The 23,967-nt window shown below is 38.8% G+C and overlaps 1 protein-coding gene across 31 annotated transcripts in view; it reads right to left on the minus strand.

The window, feature by feature from the left end:
• camk2g2 (calcium/calmodulin-dependent protein kinase (CaM kinase) II gamma 2) overlaps positions 1-23,967 on the minus strand; it is a 77,565-nt gene that overhangs the window by 19,705 nt on the left and 33,893 nt on the right. For 16 of the 31 annotated variants that reach the window (XM_044213458.1, XM_044213450.1, XM_044213438.1 and 13 more), the window contains exons 4-14: positions 21,877-21,931; positions 20,786-20,851; positions 17,508-17,580; positions 11,668-11,770; positions 10,935-11,018; positions 10,669-10,763; positions 8,080-8,202; positions 7,629-7,712; positions 7,486-7,528; positions 6,482-6,541; positions 2,506-2,546 (exon numbers count right to left, since the gene is read on the minus strand). In XM_044213458.1, coding sequence (XP_044069393.1) covers positions 2,506-2,546; positions 6,482-6,541; positions 7,486-7,528; positions 7,629-7,712; positions 8,080-8,202; positions 10,669-10,763; positions 10,935-11,018; positions 11,668-11,770; positions 17,508-17,580; positions 20,786-20,851; positions 21,877-21,931 — 827 coding nt within the window. Of the gene's footprint in view, positions 1-1,608; positions 1,642-2,505; positions 2,547-6,481; positions 6,542-7,485; positions 7,529-7,628; positions 7,713-8,079; positions 8,203-10,668; positions 10,764-10,934; positions 11,019-11,667; positions 11,771-17,507; positions 17,581-20,785; positions 20,852-21,876; positions 21,932-23,967 lie in introns of all 31 variants that reach the window. The other 15 variants (XM_044213461.1, XM_044213446.1, XM_044213441.1 and 12 more) reach the window with 3 other exon arrangements.

Here is a 23,967-nt window from a genome sequence, read left to right on the forward strand (position 1 = left end):
TTAACCGGAGGGGAAGGAGAAAGAGAAGCTTCTTGAATGTAAATCAGTATTCCCACAAGAAAGTTAAGAGGTGTGCACGAATGGATTACGTCAATAAAAGGTTAAGAGCACAGTGCTGGGAGGCTTTTCAGCTGTTTTTCTACCACTCTGAGATGAGCGAATACCCCAGTGTGACTTTAAACAGTATTTTGGCAATCTCTCAGAAAAACTAATGTGCAACACTGTGACCAACAAGGCAAGCTACAGTTTCTTCAAGAAGCGCAAATATGCAGGCTATATTTCACTAACATTATCCACCGTTTCAGGATGTCAAATGTTCTTGATTTGACATACAATCTTCTCCTCTTTTATAATATTTATTGACTCAGGAAAGGTCACCTGAGGACACGTACTATTTTCTTACCAACCGACACACATTCATACCTGGTAAGTATTCAGTACAATTTCAGCGCTGTTGAAGCAACTGGAGCATAGTGTTCAAGGAACATTTCTTTAGAAAATCGTTTGCGTAAAAACACGAAATTGCTCTCAATCTGAGAGTTGTTTTTTTCAGCTAAAAAAAGGGTGTTTACCAGAATTGAAATGATCAGAGCAGCATGTTATTTATAATTGAAACTGTTTATTAGGGCTCAATACTCTTTTAGTACCAGCTGAAATGTGACGATAGCTTATCATAGTTTCTGATTCAAATCATGTATGGCTGCTTGTGTGTAGACAACATTTACCATTTGAGAGGTTTGGCTTCTTTTGTTAAATGAAAAAAAAAGGGTTTTGTAGAAAAAAACATGTTTATATTTCTCAAAGTAAGATATCTAAAAAATGTAGCCTTTTGGTATCAGTACTGGTATCAGTATTGTATCTGATACCCAACCCCACTGTTTATGGGCCTACATTTTTAGCGAGTAACAAGCAGTATAAGTATCAATTCTATTTTGAAAATGCATAAAAGTAAAAGTGTAACTAATCAAAAAGATAAATAAACCAAATTCCTAAAGAAATACTAAAATTATATTAAAATTTCAATAAATTTTTACTTTATTACTTTATATACACACCACTTCTGATATGCAGTGTCATATCCTCAATCTATCAGGCTTGTAGTTCAATGGTGGTGATTATCTGCAGGTGACCAAGACAGCTGTATTATTTACAAGAAGAGGGGGGAAAAATAGTTAACTCAAATGAAAAATAATGAGCGTACAATAAATATGCATATTAGGGAAAATGATGATATATTGATGTTTAGAGTGAGCCAAAATGCCTGATCTTATCTATAGACAGATGTGTCACATCAGATAACTTGAAGGGGGTGAGTGTGTGTGTGTGTGTTATTTGTCAGGAGTTGAAATGGTTTTGGTGGCGCTTAATGGCAGAAGGGGATGCAGGGATGTTGGATGGAGTTGGGAAATCCAACAGATATTGGGCATGACAAAAACTGTCACAACGACGCCTCAAGCCTCAAGCATCTCTGCCCAAAAGAAAAAAACAACAAACAAATGAAACAGAGAGGAGGGGAAGGGAGAACCGGAGGGGAAAAAAGACTCAGAAAGACGAAGAGAGACAAAGAATGAAAAATGCCGAAAACGAAAACGACAGAGCCGATCTCACCATCAAACAAACACTTGAGCTGGACTTCCTTTTCTGACAGACAGCAATGGAAAGGAGGAGGAAAAAATAAAGGGTCATCGGGAAACAAGGAACTAATCAAAAATAGTAAAAAAGTGAAGCTGCCAGATTGATCCCAGAAAGAGAGAAAAACAAAACAGCTGCACAAGCTTACACAGGAACAAAGATGAGACAAAGGGATACTAAGAGGGCTTTAGAAGAAAAAAAAAAACAGCAGTATAAATAATATAGGGAGTTAATGTTTAAAGGAGAACTGAAACATTTAAAGCATTGGTTGTGCAGTTTATTTGTATAATGTTTTGGGGTTGTTTTTTGGGGTGGGGTTAGTTATTGTTCAAGTTACTGTATGTAATGGGAATATTATTTTGGCCCTTGTTGATCATGGCGCTTCACTGCATGCATTGACGCTGACTGTCGATCAAAACGAAATGAGCACCAAGACATGATGGTAGCTCAAATCGCTGTGAATCAAAGACAAAACTGGTGGTAAAAAACAAACAGCATTTTAACAGCCTATTGGTCTTTATTATGTCCCTTACTTTCACTTGAATCTGAAATCTGTATTACCTGTGCCCCACCTTTAACTGCTAACTCATGAAAATGATCAAGTAGCTACTTTATTTTTAAGATCAATCCTTTTTCCTAAGACACAAAAATCTTTAAATCATATTAAATAGATCTTAGAAAAACTAACAAAGGAGCACCAGAGCACAAAGGTAATCCAACTTAAAGAACATACTGCTTTTCTATATGTTCATAATATCAAAGATACATGTTAATAGAGAGTAGTTAGGGTGATAGACCAAAAGGGAAGACAGGAAGAGTAAGTAAGACAGAAACAGTAAATTCAATAAAACCCTCATGGGTCAGAGAACTTACCTTCACACCGTCTGACTTTTTGTTTAGTAAAGTTTTACATGCTGAAAGAAAGAGAAAAAAGATGGTAAGGACGCAGTCTGATGTAATTGTCCAAAACACAGAACAGTGGTTGAGATCACTCAGTCTGCAGGACAAACTAAAGCAAAAGATGGTCCAATAAAGGTCTATCAGGCCTGGTGAACCTGACTCCACTTTCACTTTCGAAGAGTAGAACTGTTGTTAAATTTTATATTGATGATACAGAAATGGCAAACTGGAAATGAAAAGTGAACTTGGAAAATTGAATAAACATAAAAAATTCAGAAATATTTGTATTACTTAAATTAAAATAACTGCTTTGGAGCATGAATGCACCCTGAGGGCTTTTTACCCTTTTTCATTATAATTTATTTATTTAAATATATGCTTGCTGATTTTTTTAGAAAGCCCATTAACACCCCCAACTCAACTCCCCAACTCCCGCAATTTCCTTCCAGGACATTGTTGATGTTTTCCTCCAAGAAAAGAAAAGAAAAAAAATGGATGAAAAATTAGACAAAATAATAAAATGGTGAGTACTTTGACAAATGTTTGTTTTTATGTTCTACTTTTATCATGCATAACTTTATGTATTTTTTTCTTTTCCTGGCAGAAATTAGCCTCCATAGATTTGACACACTGTAAACTGTGCTGATTTCAAAACATCAACAGTAAGAGGAAAGAAAATTTGGGAATTTAGAGGCACTATTGCTCAGAAGCCCTAAAAAATGTAATTAAAACAATCAAGACAATTATCTTCAAGATTGAAAGCAGGTAAAACAAAAAATATAGTCTCTTTGCCCCCGAAAACACTCACATAAATTTCAGCACAGTGTCATAAAGTGCACAACACAGTTAAGTAGTACTACTAATAAGTGATAAATTGATCCTGGTTTAGTGATTTGTAGGCAATCCTCCCTCCTGACAGCCTCAAGGGAGCAAATATGAATGGATGAATGAATTAACTAATGAATGAATTAAATAAGTAAATGAGTGTCTGAACTCACGAGGTGCTTCTGTCCAAAACAACCTGTTGTATAATATATTGTATAATATCATGTGCATGCATTTGAAAATCTGACCACACAATTATAACCAGACTTACATAGAAATGACACCAATACACACATTTAACAGGAAACTGAATAAAAATGTCCACATGCATGCACACACACAAAAACAAAAAACACACACACTGTATAAAACACTCATATTTGTGTTAGTCATGTTCCAATGATCCTCCCTTACCTTCCATTTATAAAGTAGGAAAGAGGGCAATGAAGAAGGCAAGAAAACAGTAATGTATTTAATATCTGCATCTTAACATTTGAACTGAAAACTGAAGAACACCTGTCAGGCTTTTACTGTATGTTAAAAGGCATTCTTTAATCATTTTCACAGAGGTGGTGGGTTCATGCTGTGATGGTGGCTTATCAACATGTCTGGCATGCAGCATCCACTTCAAAGTCGGCCTCTTAAAAAGTGCTGAGGAGTGCATTTTCAACATTTATGAGACTGAGCAGAAACATTCAGGACATCATCTCAAAACCAAATTCTTCACTTTTATACTGTACGTAACACTTTTACTGTTTTTTAAATTATTATTTTATTGACTTATATATTTTAACATTTTATTGCTTCATAATTGTAATTTTTAAGCCTTGCAAAACTCTATTTATTGTTGTCTATTTTTTGTCTGTGCTGCTTGAATCTTGCTCTGGGAAGCACTTTGGGCTGCATGTTTGTATGCAAGGTGCTATATAAATAAAGCTTTGAGTTAAGTAAAGAGTAGAGTTACTCAGTAAGTGAAGAAATTTAATGATCGGAATCAAGCATAAAGAGAAATCCTTTATAAACACCAGCATCAACTTGTCGATCAAACCATAATTCCTGTATGAACAGCTTTTAAGCAAGCAGCTCGCCCTGTCATGTGACCGACATTCACCAGTAAAGGGTTCAGTATGCTTCATACAAACTAGTCTGTACGACAGCTAAAAGCCTGCCGTCAGAGAGGGACAAGACACGATGAATCATACAAATAGGGACAACGGAGCAGTTTCGGACAAGGGGAGATAGGCATCCTTGTCAGATTGTCTGCTTCAAAAGGGCAATAAGCATAAACCTCTTCAAGGCAACTTTAAGTGTGGAACCTGTATAAACTGGCAGTATACAAACAATCTCGAGTCTTTTAACCACCCTACTAATGGGAACACATTAGTAGGGTGGTTAGAATTTCCTTACATGTATAGCTGTTATTTATATGATAGAGTGCCCGTGTGGTAAAATATACATAGGTCAGTCATTCCGTTCTCTGTAAGAGTGCACGACAGAACATAGGAGCTCTATCAAGAGGAATTATGTAACTAGTCCTGTTGCAAGATATTTTAATAAAATTAAACTTTATAGGCATACAAGTCATTAAGCACAGCCATACAGGTGGTAATGTCAATTTTCTCTGAAAAATAAGAGAAGAGTTTAGTCTATTTCCATGAATGAGGACTACTCATTTAATTAGGTTTTTACTTTATAGAGGTGTTTTATAAGTACTTTAATATTATAATCCAAATCCTTTATTTGTGTTTTTATAATGTATCTCATAGCTGGTTCTCTTTTATTTTATTTTAGCTTTTATGTTTTTTAAGACTCTTATAATGACTATATATAGCAGTGTGTGAAGTGTTTGTCACACTAAAGAGGCCCATTTTAGGTAAAGCCCTCCTCTACATCAGGTTGGGTACCTCCCCATAGATGCACTTGTCCTGTTTTTGGACCAAATATGGGGTCACCCATATCCATCATCAGGCACACCCTTGGCCTCTGTACCAGTTTTTATATATATATGTGTGTGTGTGTGTGTGTGAATACCCCACTGGCTGATATGTTTATGTATGTATATGATTGGTTGTCATTTATAGATTTTTTTCAACTTTTTAAAATGTTTTTTTCCCCTCATACTTATGTTATTTAAATGTTCTTTATACTGTGTTGTATGATGATGACCATGACGAACACATTGGTCTCATGAAAATGTTTGTTTTTTTGTGTCACAAGTGTTGCTGGATTGTCGGTTTCACGTACACAGCCCCCCTAAATTGAAGATTTGAAAGGTCTGAAGGGAGGTGGTTTCAGACGCTGTTTGATGATCCTACAAGTACTTTGTTTGAAGCATACTGACGCCTTTAGGTTTTTTGTGGTTTTGTCTGTTCACATAAAAACAACAGAGCAGGCAGGAGAGAGGAGACAAAGGAAAATAGATAACAGGACACTGTGCATTCTGTTTATCCAGCTTCCCATGCAGATTGGCATACTGTACTGTGCACTCATGCACATGCTTGGCTGGCTGTTAGTGCCAGAGCCATGCGGAGGGAAGGTTGCAACGAGCACAGGCAGGCATCAACTGGGCATCAGCCGAGCACTGTGGATACAAACCAATTCAAAGGAGGCAATACTGGGAGTGTTACGGATATTGAATGCTGTCATGTCTATTTATATTTCTAATTTAAAAGGTTAAATGTTATGCTGCTGAGGAAAGGATATGCTGCCTGCACCAGTTGTGTTAATGCAGAAATGTGTAAACAGAGCTTGACTAGGTGGCAGCTGCAGTAGTTGGAAGGAGGTCAGAGGGTCATGCTGGGTGTCAGTTAAATGGTTGTTGTGTTCGACACAGGAAATTAAATAGCCAGTCCTGGAGAGGAGCTCTGTTCATTAGAGCGTCAAAACACGCAGCAGCACTGAAAGGTCAAGAGCTGAGCTTCGTTTGTGGTTTCCATTTACGTGTGTGTGTGTGTGTGTGTGTGCAAGATGCCCCAGTGCAATGATGACCATTCACAAGTGGTCCATCAGTGTGCAGTAGCAGCAGGCAGCAGGTGGAGGGGTTCAAGCAGCCCAGGCCACATGCCAATAGCCTGAGTATGAACTTGGCAGTGCCCGACTCCAACACCCCCTCAAGCAGACATACCTTCCTGTGCCATTGCGGCCGTGCTGGTGGTAGCGGCAGGGCTGGTATGCTGCCGTCCCACTATTGGACAGAGAGGGATTCAATGTGGAGGCACAGGTGGGACAAGAGCCTCACTAAAGCCTGACAGCCTCTTAATTTTCTGGATTTCTTAAAGTTTAATAAACTTCAGAGTATCAGACAAAAATGACAAAACTCAGGTTTCCAGAAAGTGTTTGGATCAAGCGGGCACACTGATCCTGTGAGCTGTTACCCATTTAACATTTAACAACTTTAAAGACAAGATTTTCTCTGATACTCCTTTTTCTTAGGATGACGTGAAGAAGCAGACAGTAAAATCTTCTCAGCACCAAAATACCCGCGCCCCGAGAATTATTAATCTTATTTCCGCAGACATTGACTTGATAAACATGCCTACAGTTATGTATAAAGCAGTCTAGATCAATCTTGACCAGTAGAAAGTAGTTGGCTGTAATCCACAGGACCTGCTTTACTTACATGAAAGCATATAAACACAGGGCCAATAGCATTAATGCATTAGCTTGCTAGACCATCGTCTAGCCCACAAATTGGGTGTTCAATCAAAAGTGCACCATGTTTTGGTGATCAAACTGCTTACGAGAAGGAAATCCAAGCCAAACCCCTGAAGTCAGAAATCAAAACTGCAGACAAAGCTGACAAGCAAATGTCAACGGGAATAGAAATGTGCAGTTAAGGAAACTAGATTCAGGCCAAAGAAAAGAAGTAGCAGAACAACAGTGATATGTATCATTTGGCCTCTACAAGATATCAGATCAGGAAAAAGTGATTGCCTATAAAGTGTATACAACTTCAAACTGAAATCTCTTTATGATTAGATATATTAGATATAATGAAAAAACTTCTCTAAATGTGTATGGCTTCATTCAAATATGTGTCATCAACAGCACTGGGCCCCATTTGAAGTCTATGGACCAAATCAAATTGTTGTCTCTTCATGTGTAATTAGTATCACTGCCAAAGCTCACCTGAAAAGTTCCTGGACACCAGCATTGTTGTGAGGATAGCTCCCTAGAGAGACACAAAAATCAACATTATACAGATTTGTGTTATACGTGTGTGTGTGTGTGTGTGTGTGTGTGTGTGTGTGAGAGACTGTGTCCACACTCACTTTAAGTTTCCTCCTGGCGTTGAACTTGCGCAGACACTCCACAGTCTCTTGACGGTGCATCATGGAGGCCACAGTGGAGCGTTGCTGTATGTAGAGGAGAGGAAACAACATTATAGATAAGCCAAACTTCAGTGTAACACCATGTCATTGTACTGTGGGAAGGCACTGCTTTCACTCCTATATAAATAGATTCTAAATGACAAGGAGTCCTAATGAATGAAAATAATGCACAAGGTGGAAGCAAATGGCAAGTCCATTATTTTCGACATTAGGACACCTCCCAGTAATATATTATTGTGCCATGACCACCATCATCCATAAAATGGATGATGATTTAAAAAATGCAACATAATTTGTTGGAAGATGGCACAAACATCTATACCAGTATTTTACATGCTGGAAAAGATTTCATTTGATGTGAAAACCAAAGAAGATGTTGAATGTGACTTACGCAGACCCAGGGATGCTTGAGGGCCTGGTCGGCAGTGATCCTTTTGGCAGGGTTAATCGTTAACATCTGATTGATCAGATTCTTGGCCTCGGGGGTCACTGTGTCCCACTCTGGAGAAGGAAACTGAAAGAGGAAGAAAGGTTAAGAATCTATATCACTGTTTTTATGCTTTCATTGAACATTTTATCATGGAACAACTGGCTTAACACACATGCATATGCACTCATATATACTTATAAATTCATATGCACATGTCTGGACCAGCCAGATTTACTAAGGATTTTGTGCCTGTTTTTCAGGCAGAGGTTGGTTATGTATTCCAGTTTAATTCACTAAGGTCACGCAAATGTCAGTCTTGCGGGTCACATAAAGCAATAATCTTGATAGATCACTGGGACAAACGGTACAAATGCGAGATCACTTCAAATGAAAAAAACAGCTGAATGCTGAATACATAAAGTGCTTAGGTGCAGAGATCACATGTGTAAATTCAGGCTACTAATTGCTGTGCAAACAAAAGATACTTACTTTATAAGATAATATAAGAAAGACATATAAGATATTTATTTGTCCTCTGAGTAGGAACTCAGAGCAGGCCTGAAGGTAGGAGCTCAAACTCTGAACACAAAATCTGCTTACTGCGGACAGGCAGTTTTGGTTTGTGTTCATTAAACCTGAATTTGAACTTGAACATTAATAAACTATAAAATCACTACAGGCTGCAACTGAACTTTTCTATCTTTTATTAAGATATTTACGAGTGCATCTGACTGCAATTACCTCAGTATTAACATCCATATCAACGCAATTTTCTTAGTAAATCTGGCCATCAGATTATCTGGACAATGCATGGACACTAAGAAATAAAATGTGTTGTGTAAGTGCAGTGGCTTTATTGTTACTATATTCTGGTTGTTTTTGTATAAAACATGTTTTACTTTCTTTTTTTTAGTTTGGAACATGCATAATATGTGGAGCAGTGCAATTATTTGTCTTTCTTTGATGGGCCATTTCAATGGTATGACACAAATATAAAAAAAATGTATTAATTGATTCTATGTTGAAGGAAAAAGCTGAGTGATTATTGGCTAAGTCAGGGGATTCGAGGTATCATCATGACAGTGATGAAGAAGTGCACATTATTACAAGTGCTTGTCACAGTCACTTCATATCAATGCTCATATTATGCACATTCATTAGATGCGGTTGCTTCAAATTATGGAAATTAATACGGGTAATAGATTCCTATCTCCCAGAGGACTATGACAAGATCTGATAAATAAACCTGTTGCTCACTTTTTTTCTACAGCAAGATTAAAATTGTGCAATAACAAGTAGCAAGCAATTAAAAACTAAAATTAAATTTCTAAATTACTTGCACAACAGAATTCAGAATGTGTTAATATGACGAGACTTGAACTGAAGGTGTCCTGTAGGGCTCATCTCGAGGCTCTGTGCTTGTTTTCCCCATTCACATAAATTATGATTAAGGTTATGTATTAGTATTCAAGTTTCGGGAACACAGATGGAGCTCTCTAACAGACTCTATAGACCTTAACTCTCATCTTCATGGATCCAGCTGTGGAAATGTATATTATACTGAATTTACCATGTGAGCTGTTGTAGTTGGTTACAGGTAATTCCACCACCATCAATATTTTTTCCCCAGCCTTTATTAGCAAAAGGCCTTTATTTGTTCGTGCTGGCCACACCCTTATTATTTGAGACTCAGCTATTATTTGAATACAGACTTTTAGAGAATTTAGTATTTAATTTTGTATCTTTAATGTGAAAGGTGTTCCTCGTAGTGAATATTATAACCTAACTGTAGTTCTCCTCAGCTCTACAGAGCTTTATAGCCTCTTTCAGCTAATTTTTTTGGTTTTACGGCCTGAAACTTTACTGTTTTGGTTCACTCTCACCGCCCTCATCAGCATCTTTTTCAGCCGCAGCTGTTTTCAACAAAAAAGCACTAAAAACCCGCTATACACTAGCTGCTCAGCACCAAATGTCAGACAGACAAAGTGACTAGAGACTGGCTGGTGAACATAGTGGATCATTTAATAACTATACAGCCAAATATATTTTCCTCAGCAGTCGGTAGAGACCAAAAACAGTATTTTTCATAAGAGTATAAGACTTACATTCGCCACACACATTCGACTCCACATTAATGCTAATGTTGCTCTGTGTTCAGCACCTGACGTGGCAGTGTAGCGGAGTTACAGAGCTCAGCTTATGCTCACAGAACTAGAATTACAATACATTAAATAAATATGCTTTAAGTTTCACCATCAAACAGGGCTCTATGGGTTTAGAGAATCTGATGCCTGCAGTTAACTGTGTGCTTATAGAAAATAAACATGTAGTCATAGTGATATTCTCTGTCCACTTACCATGGCCAGTAACCATGCTGGCCTTCAATGTTGCACATGTAACCATTAAGATTTATTCTATGTCATGGTCATGTCATGTCAACAGTTTCCAGGCAAACTGCATTGAACTTCTGCACACAAACAACACACACGCAGCTCACACATACAGATGTAAAGGAAGGTAACTAGAAGAATATAAGAGAGAAGTACTCACATCATATGCACCCGCCTTGATTTGTTGGTACAGTTTGTGTTGGTCCTCGTCCCAGAAGGGAGGGTAGCCCACCAACAAGATGTACAGAATCACACCTGACACACACACAAAATCTATATAAACATACAGTATATAAAACCTATACAAAAAGCATGTAAAATGTAGTTTCAGAGGCATACTCTTCCTAATGAATATTAGTGAGCATATGAATGCAGCAGCATACATGCATACAAAAAGACAGAAAAGGTGAAATCTGACTAACTGACCACATGCCCATATGTCCACTGGCTTGCCGTATGGATCCTTTCTCAAAACCTCTGGGGACAGATACCCTGGAGTTCCTGCAAAACCTGCAAAAATACAAACATACTTCTGTGAAATTTATCTTGAACTCTATGAAAATAGCTATTTTTATGATGACACAATAATGAGTATTCTTACCGATTACTGTGTGATTTGAGCAAGACTACGGGTTCATAAGCCTTTCAGATCTCTGAATCAAGTGTTACAAAAAGCTTTTCATTTGCGTGTATGTGTGTTTTGGACAAATGAGCACAATGACATTATCTCAACATTTCTCCTTCTCTTTACTCTCCTCATCTTCCTCTTGTTCTGTTTCCTTTTCAAGTTTTAACTAGATACAACAATTCAGTACAATCCTATTTATTGCTGTTTTGAATGTAAAACAAATATTCACAATAATACCTTAATATAACTAAACTATAAACACAACAAAGGTGTTTAAAATGTCTGTTCTCAATTCACACACAATTGTATTTGACAGTTCTGTGTTCAGTTCAGAGTCCTATATTTATTTCCCTCAGGACAAATTTTGATTATTTACACATATGCTCTGATTAATTGCTTTTCTCTTATACAGTAACAAAAACAGCATATTATTATCATAATGTACTGAAACACAAACTCTAGCTTGCTACTAATTTAAATACAGAAAATAAGGCTAAAAATTCATATTGTTAGAAGAGTGTTATTTCTTACCAAACCATGCCTGTTGGTCTCCCTGCACCTCGATGGCTAGACCGAAGTCTGCAAGCTTCACCGCTGCTCCCTTCATCTTACTGGCCAGGAGGAGGTTCTCTGGCTGCAACACACAGAGACAAATAGTTCTTTAGGATGAAACATTTTCACTCAGGCTGCAACTAGTGACTGTTTTCAATATTCCTTTGTCGATTAGTTTTTTTCTGTAAAATGTCAATGTCAACACACAGACAAAAGTGAGGACTTAACATTTCATAGTTTGTCTGGCAAACACTCAAAAAAAACCCCAAAGCTTTTCCAGAAAATCCTCAGAGACAATCAGTCATTTAATATGAACAGTTTGTTATATTTATCCTTGGACAAATTCTATGAAGTTCTGCATGGCACAAAATAAATTGTAGCACAGTTATGAGCAAAAAAGAGGAAAAAACATTTAATTAAGGGCAAAAGAGATAAGCATGTACCCTCCTTCAAGAAATGTTCTGTCTGTCTGCATGACTGGATCAGCTGCAGGAGCACGATGACATCTACAGTAGTAATGAGGCATGATTTGGTCAAACAGGCTACAAAGGCTTCCCCCAAAGGAAAAAACCTTTTCAGTCAGCTGTCACAGAATTTAACAGCATTTTGACACTGTCCCTCTGATCATGCAAAAGTCAGGACTTGGCAAAGATAAGGACATATTAACTGTATTTTGTCTGTTTTGTCTTAACTGCTTCCTCACTTGCGTCACCTTACATCATCCTCTCAACTTAAGGAAGAGATGAGAGGAAGAAGAAACTGAGGAAACACGTCAGGTCAAGTGTAATCCGACGTGAGGTCAGTTACTGATTATGGTTGCACAGATATTTTAGGTATTTCTTCTATAATATAAGGTGGACCTGTTTTTTTCTTTGCACAGTGGCTCAGTGGTTAGCACTGTCACCTCACAGCAAGAAGGTCCTGGGTTTGACTCCAACAGCCAATTTTGCTCTTTCTCTGTTGAGTTTGCAGGTTTTCCCTGCCCCAGTTCGGCTCCAAATGCTGTATGAGGAATGGCAAATCCTGGACAGAGGAGTTTCTGTGGGCTAGACAAGGTGCTTTCTGCAATGTGATTGTTCACTTGTTCTTGAAAGCTCTTTCGGTTTTTGTGTTTTCATGTTTTCGGATTTCTCCCGCCAAAATTTTTAGCATTAATTCACCAAGTAAATCTGCAGAATTGAAGAGTTAAGGGAAGTGTCCAGGATGTACTGTATGTTAATGCTGGTGTAAATGCATGCACAACACACTGCAATTGGAATACAATTGAATTGGACTTTGATGATGATGACTAAAACACTATGACTAGGGGCAATATGTACAGTGTGACCTCGTTCTTAAGATATCCGTTAAACAAGCTGAAAGGTGACGTAACTCTGCATGTCTCAAGCTGCCTGTCAAAAAGCCACTGATTTCCCCTTCCTCAGCAAATGAGAAATAGGAAAAAGGAAAGCCCATACAGCAGCATCGCTTCAGGATGCTCTTGTTAATTATTACCTTCTTATAGTATAAATAATGTTAGCCTAGTGAACAGGGTTACCAAAAAGTAGCCTATGGATACCTTTGAGTGTCTCCACCTGTCACATGACCCTCGCTTTGCACCTCGTAGGGGTTTAGTAGAGAATATCCTGCATCGTTTCCCTAGACCTCTGACCTTTTTTTCTGCCAGCTCTTCCAACCTAATTTGCACATTCACTTCTGATCACAATGCAGGCAGAATTGAGATAACTTAACTCTCCAGGTGTCCAGTCTTCAGGTGTAAATGCAACGGCCCGTGAACAGCTGTAATCATCCATAAAACATACCCAGATAACAGCATGTTAATACCAGATGTAAACAGGGTTTATATGTGCGTTAGTGCTGATGGACTGGTACCCAGTGAATGCTGGGACAGGCTCCAGCCGCCTGTGACCCTGAACAGGAAAAGCAGTTTGGAAAATAGATGTTTTTCTTTAACAGTGTGGCCCTACATTCTAGACTACAAGTCACAACTGGCAGGCCTTATGTGTGCATGTTAATGTGTGTGTCTTGAGGGCAAAAGTCTTTGCAGTGCCGTCCTCATTGCCTCAAATGTGGACAGATAGATGAATGTCTGACACTTGTACCAACTGCCTTTGTGCCATTGGTCTGTTTCTTCTCATCAGTCAGTCTCGCTCTCTCTCTCTCACTCCATCTAGTTATCTATCCATCCCTCCCTCCTTCCTCCAACCATTTTCCCGGGCAGAGCTGAAACAATCGGAAAGACAGAAAAGGGGGAACAGCACAGGGACAGAGAGCTGGAGCGAAAGCAACAGAAGAAAAGAGAGAGAGACAGATAGAGACAGATAGATGGGAGGTGGCATAATGAGCCCCTATGCTGGCGCTGCAGCAGGCGGGTGACCTCACCCTACAGTTACCATGGCAACCCAGCCTGCCAACAGCATTCAACTCTTTCTAATTCTTGTTTTCCCTTCAGTGAGTAGCCCTCCCAAGATGACAAAAATATGACGTGTGTGTGTGTGTGTGTGTGTGTGTGTGAGGTCACACCTCTCCATGGTACGCTTTGTTGACATTATTTGTATTTTTATGACTCTAATACCGATGTCACATTTGGCAGCATGATTCCCAGGAAGTTCTTGGAAAAAAATAAATCAACTCAGATATTTTCTTTTTAGCTGTTAGATTACTACCAAGAATCTTTCTCAGAGGAATGAACGCCTTAAAGGAGTATTCATTGATTTTTCTGGTCACTTGGGGGCAGCTGTAAACACAACATTGAGTTATAATCATTTATAAAGTTGTGGTGGCTAATATGTTGCCTATTTACACATCCAGCAGATACGGAGCAACATTAGCATTAATTTGGAGGTGTGTTTCTGGCCACTTGAGTCCAATATTCACTCTCCTTTAAACTTTAGTTTGGTCTCTACCAACTCTGACTCTGGAAATGTCTGGCTCTTTAGCTGCTAAATGCTCCTCTATGTTCACCAGTTACTTGCTAACTTTGCCTGTCTGTTGGTTGGTACTGAGCAGGTAGTGTACAGCTTTTTCGCTGAAAAATATTTGACATAACATAATAACAATGTATCAAATGATGATGCTGAAAACAATGTGACAATGTGAAAGGGGTCGCTCATAGTGATGAAACTAGAGAGAATTATCACCTGAATCTGCAGCTCCCCTCAGCTTTACAGAGTTTTGTATCGAGTTTCTGTCTGGCCCACAACTTTACTGTATTGGTTCACTATCACTGCTCTCATAGCATAATTTCTGGCCACAGCAGCAGCTGTTTCCAGTGAAAAAACTAAAAACCCACTGTACACTACCTGCTCAACACCAAACGGCGGGACAGACAAAGTTAGAGACTTGCTGGTGAACATGGTGGAGCATTTAGCAGCTAAAGAAACAGCTATTTCCCTCTGGAGTTGGTAGAGACCAAACACAGAGCTAAAACAGAGTGAATATTTGACTTACATTCATCAGGTGGCCAGAAACACAACTCCAAATGAATGATATTGTTGCCATAACTGTTGGATGTGTAAATAAGCAAATGTTTGCTAACAAGTTTGCCATATTAACTCAAAAGGTGATGTGTCAATGCTGTGTTCACAACTTGTTTCTGCTGCTTGTAAAAAAACAGTTATTGCATTCTTTTCCACTCTGACAGTTTTGAGATATATTCTGTATCAGCTCTTCATTGCAGCTATTATTACTGTAAGTCGCTTTAGGCAAAAGCATCTGCCAAATGCATGTGATATATTATGATGTTTAAACTGAGTCAAATATTACAATCCAAGGCTATGTTTTTATGCTGCTTCATTCAATCAAATGGAAATATTAAAGATGTATTGTGCATAATTTTAGACACATTTTCCCCAAATTCAGCCTGACATATTTGGTATTTTTGGAAATTTTGGGATCTCTACTAGAATACAAAATACATTTCGGTGGGTCTGAATAATATTTGGCTGCACAGAGAGAGTTTGTAAGTAATGATGCAGCACTGATGAAGTTTGAATACATTAAAGAGAGTTGTACTTTTTATTTATATAGCGCTTTTCACAGACATAAGTCACAAAGTGCTATAGTCATGGGCAAAGTGGGATCTAGGTTGTTTTTCTTTAATATGGGCTGGATAATTGCATGCTTAAAACAGGAAGGGACACAACCTGTAGACAAGGAACAGTTAACAATAGCTAAAACAGTAGGGCCAATAACTGGCAAAACTTTTAAAAATAGAGAAGATGGTATTACATCCAGAGGGCTAGAGGATAGCTTCATTTTCATAATCACAGCCATCAAATCTTGTAAGCTAATAGGTTGGAAAGAGTCCAGAGCAGTAGGAGATAGAGAGGGGCTAGAGTTGGGCAGGGAAGTCCCAGGATGAATACTGGACCTAATAGCATGTACCTTAACAACAAAGAAGGTAAGGAACATGTTACAATCATTGATAGAAAAACATGGTAATGTAGAGGGCGGCGGTGAAACAATGTTTTTAATGGTGTCAAATTAAATCCTAGGATTTCTTTTTGAAGAAGAAATTAAATTAGCAAAGTAAGCAGTCCGAGCTTCTTTTACTAATGAATTAAAAGAATATTGGAGATCTTTGAGATATAGGCAATGCACTTCTTGCCCAGTGGCTTTCCATAGCTGTTCAGTACTGCGACACTTCCGTCTCAGGCAGTGGACAACGTCTGTCATCAACGGAAAAGTGTTGCAGATAGCCCTAGTCCTAATCTTAAAAGGTGCCACTTTGTCCAGCAACATGGAGCAATGCTCATTAAAAGACTGTGTTAATTGCTCTACATCTTTAAAAATTGTATAAATATCACAGTTAAAATGTGCTGAGAACTGATCATCTGTACTCTCAGTAATAATGCGGGAAAGCAATGTTCTTTTAAGACACAAAGAGATGTAAGTCATTTCTGTCTTCTGCCCTCATCGTCTATCATCATTATTGTCTTTCTAAAACTGTTCCCCCTCCACTTTGATACTGAGAACCATATGCAAGCTAAGTCTACTTACCCTAGAGTAATGGTTTAATCTTACTCTGTCACATAAAAAGTAACAGACCAGATTTTTAAGTAAACTATTTAAGTTTGGGACTCTGAACTCAGTATTGGCAATAACAAAAATGTGGTGCAATTATCCAGGTGTTTAAATCTCAGCTCAATTTGCTGTCTTTATTCACCACATTATCAAAATTAAATAACACAGTTAAGGAGGTCAGAGTGCTGTTTCTGTTAGAGGTGAACGGTTGCGCTGCGGGGGAAATCGTCACTGGCCGTCATCTCACTCTCAGACCCACTATAAATAGCAGCTGGTCTGCTCCTCAGCAGTGCAGGAGGGGAACGGATAGGGAGGGAAAGAGAGAAGAAAGGAGGAGAGGAAAAAGGGGGATAGAGGTAAAATGGGAGGGGGTATAGACGTAGAGGAATATGCGAATAGAGAAATAAGGAGAGAAAGCAGGTGAAGAAAGAGAGGGATGACGCTCACCTCTTCAGTTGTTCTTAACGTCACAGTGTGACGTCTGCGCAAGTGTGTGCATGTGTGTGTTTAGACCTGTTGTGAATCTCCACAAATGGGGTGACTGTGGCTTAGAGGTAGAGCGGGTGGTCCACTAATCAGAAGGTTGGCGCGTCGATCCCAGCTTCCCCCAGCCCGCATGTCTAAGTGTCCTTGGGCAAGATAATGAACCCCAAATTGCTCCCAAGTGGTCGGAAGACTAGAAAGGCTATACAAGTACAGTCCATTTACAAATACCTTTCATCTTCATTCACACAGTATATAAGAGATAGTATTAAAGGTCCTCCCATATTCAGCACTGGTATATGATAACTCACCTTGAGGTCCCTGTGCACAATGTCATGCTGGTGGATGTGACTGACGCTCTCCAGGATCTGATTGATGCAGTGGCTGGAGGAGAAGGATGAGAAACCAAGGAGAGACACATCTGTCAATCCACAACAGCTGTATGACAATGGAGTATACACTGAATTAGAAGAAAAAGCATTAATTGACAAAAACTAAACACAATGTCCTGATGATCAGTCCTTTGTGTACATTTTGAATGGACACATTAGTTTGTGAATTCATGACATGAAAGTTAAGGCAAATCCAACAATATAAATACAAGTCAACTTATGCTCAACTGTGCCCAGCAAGGTCAAAAACCCTGAGAGGAAATGTGAACTGGGAAGAGAGACATGCTGAGACAGGCTAAGGAAAGAAGGAAAAGACAGAAGAAAACAAAGAAATATGACAAATCAACAGAGTTGAAGAGAGGAGCAAGTAAAAGATCAGTAAAAAGTTCCCGCTGTGCACACTTATCTTGTCAATATAGCAAGTCGATGGCAGCCAGCTCTTCCATAGGCCACAAAATGTTGAACATTTTAAACTTAGCTACTACACTGGCCAAATGTATTTGTGCACCCAGAGCCTGACCTCAACTCTAACACCTTTGGGATGAACTGGAACGCCAGCTGCAAGCCAGGCATTATCACCCACCATCAGTGCACGATTTACCTAAGGCACCAGTATACTCGCTCAGAACTGCTTGTCAGACAGTCAAAAGGCTTCAGAACCCCCACCACCCCACACACACCTTTGTTCTAGCAGAACCCGACCCTAATGCTCTTGTGGCTGAATGAGAGCAAATACCTGCAACCAGGGGCCTGTTTCGCCAAATTTTCAAACGCACCTGCCATGCGTCACACTACAACCATTTTAGATCTACATGTAGTTGGATAGGAGGTTAAGTGTTATATGTGGGAGAAAAGTTGGGTACATTTTTATGTGAATGAATGTGTGGATGGAAGTGGAGCAGGCTTTACATTAGTAAAGGTGAAGTCAGGGTCAGCAGCAGGAGGGTGTACAGAGACAGATTTTGTGGTTTCCTCTCTGCAAGACAGAATCAAAAGAAAAGCTCCTGGCATTTTGTCCAAATTAGGCAAAATTTTATTCTCCTCCTTATTTTTGCATCTAATATGGTGTTCAGCAGACTATCACTGCTGTCCTTACTCACTTTAGCATTGTACATTCCCTCACATTTTCTCTCTTGCCCTGTCTCCAGTACTCTTCACCTCATATCTCTCCTGCCTTTCCTCCCTCTTTCCTTCATTTTTTTCTGGCTCAAATGGAGTCTTTGATGAAGAATCACCTGTACAGATCAATATCAGAAGAGAACTAATGCTAAACGTGTCCTCTAGTCAACCAAAAGTTAGAGCCTGGTAGCCCTGACTAGTTTTTTGGTAGTTCTTTTTACTGTTCTCTATATTTCTCACACATTTCTAGCCATAGATGTTACCTTAGTAATAATTTTAACTGTCCCATATAATGTGGTTGTATGAAACTGAAGCTTTATAAATATCATTTATAGCTGGTATTTATATGTGGCTTCAACTACCAGTGCAAGGTGAGGCACTTAAACTGGCTGTACATACATTTGATGGGCATAATAACACATGATTTCCTTCTGTCATGGTCATGTCATGATGATGATCAGAAAAACAACTCAAGGAGGATGTCGTCATGTGTGTCAATGGTGGTGGCTCGCTGGGCTTTGAAAACATTAAAGTTTTTGGTACCCAGGATTCTACTTTGTTCACCCATGCGTATGATGCCCATTAGTGTAAAAAAGAAAGTGTTTGAAGCTGCCTTCACTTCTGCTATTTTGTATGGATGTGAGGGCTTGGCTTTAGGTGTCTCTAAAATCCATCGAGACCATCTACATGGCTGCAGTAAAAGCTTTGCTTGGAGAGAGAATCTCCACACCCAACTTGACCCGTTTATAAGAGGCAGGGCTTCCATAAGGCTTTAGTAAGAGACAAACAAGTTCCTCAGTAAGATGAAGCATCAGCTTGATATGCACAATGATCCATTGGGTTATGAACTCTGATTGACTTGAGATATAAGAATCATGTAATCAGCTCTCACCTGGTACAAGTGATGGAGATAACAGATTATATCAGTGCTGTAGGAGGGTGGGAAAAAAGGGTACAAGCAAAGCAGGGAAGCAAATATAAGTTTGTTGTGAACTAAACTCAACTGTCCATCTGCTGTATACAAATAGTAGACTCTATATTGACGATCATTTGAGAATTACAAGGTTTGCAAGGTTCCGCCTGTCATCACACAGCTTGTGTACTGTACGAGGAAGATGGAATCGTAACACATCGTAACACCTGTGGTAGAAATGCCCCTCTTTATGGCCTCATTCTTATAACAGGGTGGTATCTAGGCCAGTGTCAGGGGGGTTGCTAAGCTGATACCATACTGTATTATGTGCATTGTTTGTGGCGTCCTCTTCCTGGTACCAGAAGGTAATAAAATACATTCATATAAGATCAACGGAGACTGACCAGAGAGTTTTTCTTTATTCATTACCACCTGAACAACACCTTTGCACATGGTACTGGCATACAGAATGAAAGACATGTATCATTATGTCCGCAGACTCATGAGATTCAAGTAAAATCGACCATAACTCAAATGATCTTAGTTCACTGTTTGTAGGCACAGACAAGAAAGTCTTAGTTTTGTTGCATAGTTGCCTGAAAAAGCTACATGGAACATGACTGTTGTTCATCATTAATGTGTTGACAGAATTGTATTGTATATGTAATGTTTGGACCTAATGTTTTTATTTGCTAATGTAGTTATTTTATATAGTTTTATTGTGATGGTTAAGTCAGTAAACTAACTAACTGCCACATGACTGACCAAAATGTGCTTGAGCATTAGATAAAGTTTAGTCTGCACAATCCAGGCAGGTAATGTGCTGCAGTGCAAAAAACAACTGCAATGTCTGACAACAGGCACAGAATGAGTTTTAAAAACTTTGTCATTATTTATTAATGGAATTAAATTTAAAAGCCCTGAGTCACATGGTCAAAAAAAAAAAAAAGTGTATACCGTGTACTGAAAACAACCTCAAAGAACTCAATTGCTTCTGCTACTAAAGCAAAAGTACATTAACACCAATTAATATTAACATTTTGTGCTTTCATAACCCAACTTTACTGCTTTGACAGCCTGAAATTTTACTTTGGTGGCCTTGACTAGGAACACATAACATGCACTACATAGCATTTTCACATGTTAGCATGATGACATACTGTACCTGGCATCTGCCTCGCTGTAATACTCTCTAGCAACAATGTCCTCAAACAGCTCTCCTCCAGTGACACTGCAGACATACACACAGACAAAATAAAGACTTGATTATTTCTCTTTTCTGTCAAAGAGACAAATGAAGATCCCTCTCACAAATGGAAAAAATACAAGCTACACACAACATCATGACAATACCGTTCAATGGCTTTTCTAAAAAGGACAAACTCTTGTATGATAGGTGGTACAGCTGTAGGTCTTTGAGGAAGGTTATGTTGATGTTAGTGGTGACACATCCTCATGATCCAAGATGTTCTGTGTATGTGTAACATGTGCTCTAACTGGTGCTGATAATACAAGCCTTGACAAGACTGACTTGTATGTCTGGTTTACTTGTAGCTCAGATACAAAACTGATGGCAGTAAACTAGAGCTTGGCCTGAAACTTTCAGCAATACCTATTCAGCACTATTTTTTATGTGCTGAATTCTACCCAACACAATCTGATACAGTTAAATGCAATCACATTTCAGTGGGTGAAACACAACTGTCAAGTATACTAAAGTAAAATGTGCAGCAAGATGGCTGTAACTGTGAAAAACATTTAAAGTAATTTGCCTGCAACTTAAATCAGATAATAAAATGTGATATTTAACACATGCTATTTGTTTTCAATCCAGTCCTAAGATTCCCATTAGAATATACAGTACATGTTACACAAGTGGCAGAAATAGAGTACTATTACAAAAGAAGACGTGAAAAGACAACCATTTTTATTTATGGGGTAAACATGGTGAAAAGGGATTATTAAACACCTTTATGAAAGTACTATTAAAATAGGTCTTAATTTAAGAGTAGACTGATGCTTTCTATCTTGGCAGCTCAGTGGAAAAGCTGATGTACTGTACTGCTGTGAATGGTGACGGTCATGGAAAATAAAAAAGGGACAACAATTTCAACTTGCTTGTTGCTTAGGTGAAGGAATTCATCCTGGAGCAATACTCCGGCCTGAACCTGTGACCTGTGTGTGTGTGTGTGTGTGTGTGTGTGTGTGTGTGTGTGTGTGTGTGTGTGTGTGCACGTGTTAATGTGATTTACTTACAGGTCAAAGACAAGGTAATGGAAGCCTTCCTCTGAGATGCTTTCATGGAGTCGCACTAGTGAGGGAGAAAGAAACAGAGCGAGAGAGAGACGTCTATTAGAAATCAGTGAATTAAGTTAAGACGACTTTGATAAACTATCTTCTATATGGACACTCTTTATGAACCATCAGCTTGAAGGAATTTTTTCTGTGTGCATATGAGTGTGTGGGGGGCAAGGGGGTTAAAATTACTTGTGCCATATAAGCAGTGTTGCATAGTAACGCGTTAAAGTAATGTGATTTTTTCAGGAATGCGACTCGATAATTTCAAAGTTATCTTCACATGTTGTGTGTTCTTAGCTGGCTTGCCAACGTTTGTCAGGGATAAGAGTTGGAGGGTGTGTGAACCACGCTTCTGAGGTCAGGTGTGTGCAGTCACCAAGGCAAAACTAGCAGCTGGATGGTCGGTAAATTCCTCCAAATTGTAGGGCTGCCTGCTTGTTAAACCACAATGTCTGGTTTTCTGTTTCTACATGTGTTAAATACAACAGATATGACATGTTGGTTTGGAGAATTTAGAGTTGTTTAAATGCACCTTTCATGGAGCTGGGCTGAGTGTTACTGAGTGTTAAAGTAATGTAACGTTACTTTTGCTGCTGAGTTATTAGTAACTTGCCCAACACTGTTTATAACTAGGGATGTTAATCATCACTGATAAAATAATCACTGTTAACGATTTGTTCGTTAAAGAATATTTTAGAAAAGAAAGTACATAGTTGGCACAACATTATTTATGCATCCCAAAGACATGTAGCTGCTTGATACCTGCAGCGTGCATAACCTGAGTAACCATGATCAGCGTTTTTTCATAAGACAGGAAAGACACAGTAAAAGGTGCCATGCACCATAGCCTAATGTAATTTATGTAAGTCTTTAAATTGTGCAGAATAATTATGTTTAATATTTTTAATTTAGTTTTACCCTTTGTTAAATAATGACAGGTGAAGCAGGAGCAGCATAATTTTCTGCAATGTAATTTATGATTTAAAGAATTTTACTTTTAATGAATACTTATCATTGACGTGGAAGACGATCAATGCATCCCTAATAATAATAATAGTCACTGATCACTGGCCAGTTAAACAAAACACAAGAACCGCACTAAACACAAGTCAGCATAATGTTATTACAGTATGTTCATTCACAACCATAACAAACACACACAAGGTCAAGTGATACACGGTCCTCAGAGGATACAGGGTTTCCAGCAGCACAGGTTTTCCCTGCCTATCTGAAATTATCCACTCCAGGGCTCCACAGTAGGTTTCTAAAGCCCGAGTGCCACCTGGCTTGTTGGCAACCAGGAATCAGCTTTTGGATGACAAAGTTGACAGAACTGTTGCCATATTTTAATCATTCAAAATTGATGTGATACTGGTAATTTCCTTTTAGGTTTTCTCTGTTAAAGAAGAACAAAAGCAGACAGGAAACGTTGCTGTACACACAGGGGGTTAGGTTTTTTTCACACAGGAGGAGTTGGTGCCAAAAAGGACAACTTTAACCAACAGCTCTTGAGTCCAACACAGTTTTGTTTTTTGTTCTTACAGCCTTGTGTCTGCTTGACAATTTATTGCTACAGAGACTAAACAAAGCAGTTTGGTTCTTTAGGGCAGGGGGTTCTAAGTCTGACACTCTGACCCATGGATGTAAGAACAACTATCACTGGATTACTGTGATACTGAAGAAAACGTAAAAACATGATGATTCTCAGGCAAGTTCTGGAGATATAAAAAGCATCTATTTTTCTATGATTTCTTTATTCACGATGGACATCTAAGATATTGTCTGAAAGTGTAAGTCAAGCTGAATCTGTGTATCACGCTGGTGTGTTCAGATTTGACGGAGTTATGACTCAGAAAAGGAGTGAGATTTTTGACGCAAATTGTGACAGTCAGGGGCTAATGGTTTTAAAGTACCTTAACTGCCTCCATGAGCTGCGTGTCACAGCCTCTACAGCCGCTGCTGACTGTGTTGGTGAATGGACCACCAATCTTCCTGTTGTTTTCACACCTGCATGCACCTGTTCTTCCTTTCACCTCACGCAGTATCTTT

Source organism: Siniperca chuatsi, linkage group LG11, assembly GCF_020085105.1.
Source record: "Siniperca chuatsi isolate FFG_IHB_CAS linkage group LG11, ASM2008510v1, whole genome shotgun sequence".
Taxonomy (NCBI): domain Eukaryota; kingdom Metazoa; phylum Chordata; class Actinopteri; order Centrarchiformes; family Sinipercidae; genus Siniperca; species Siniperca chuatsi.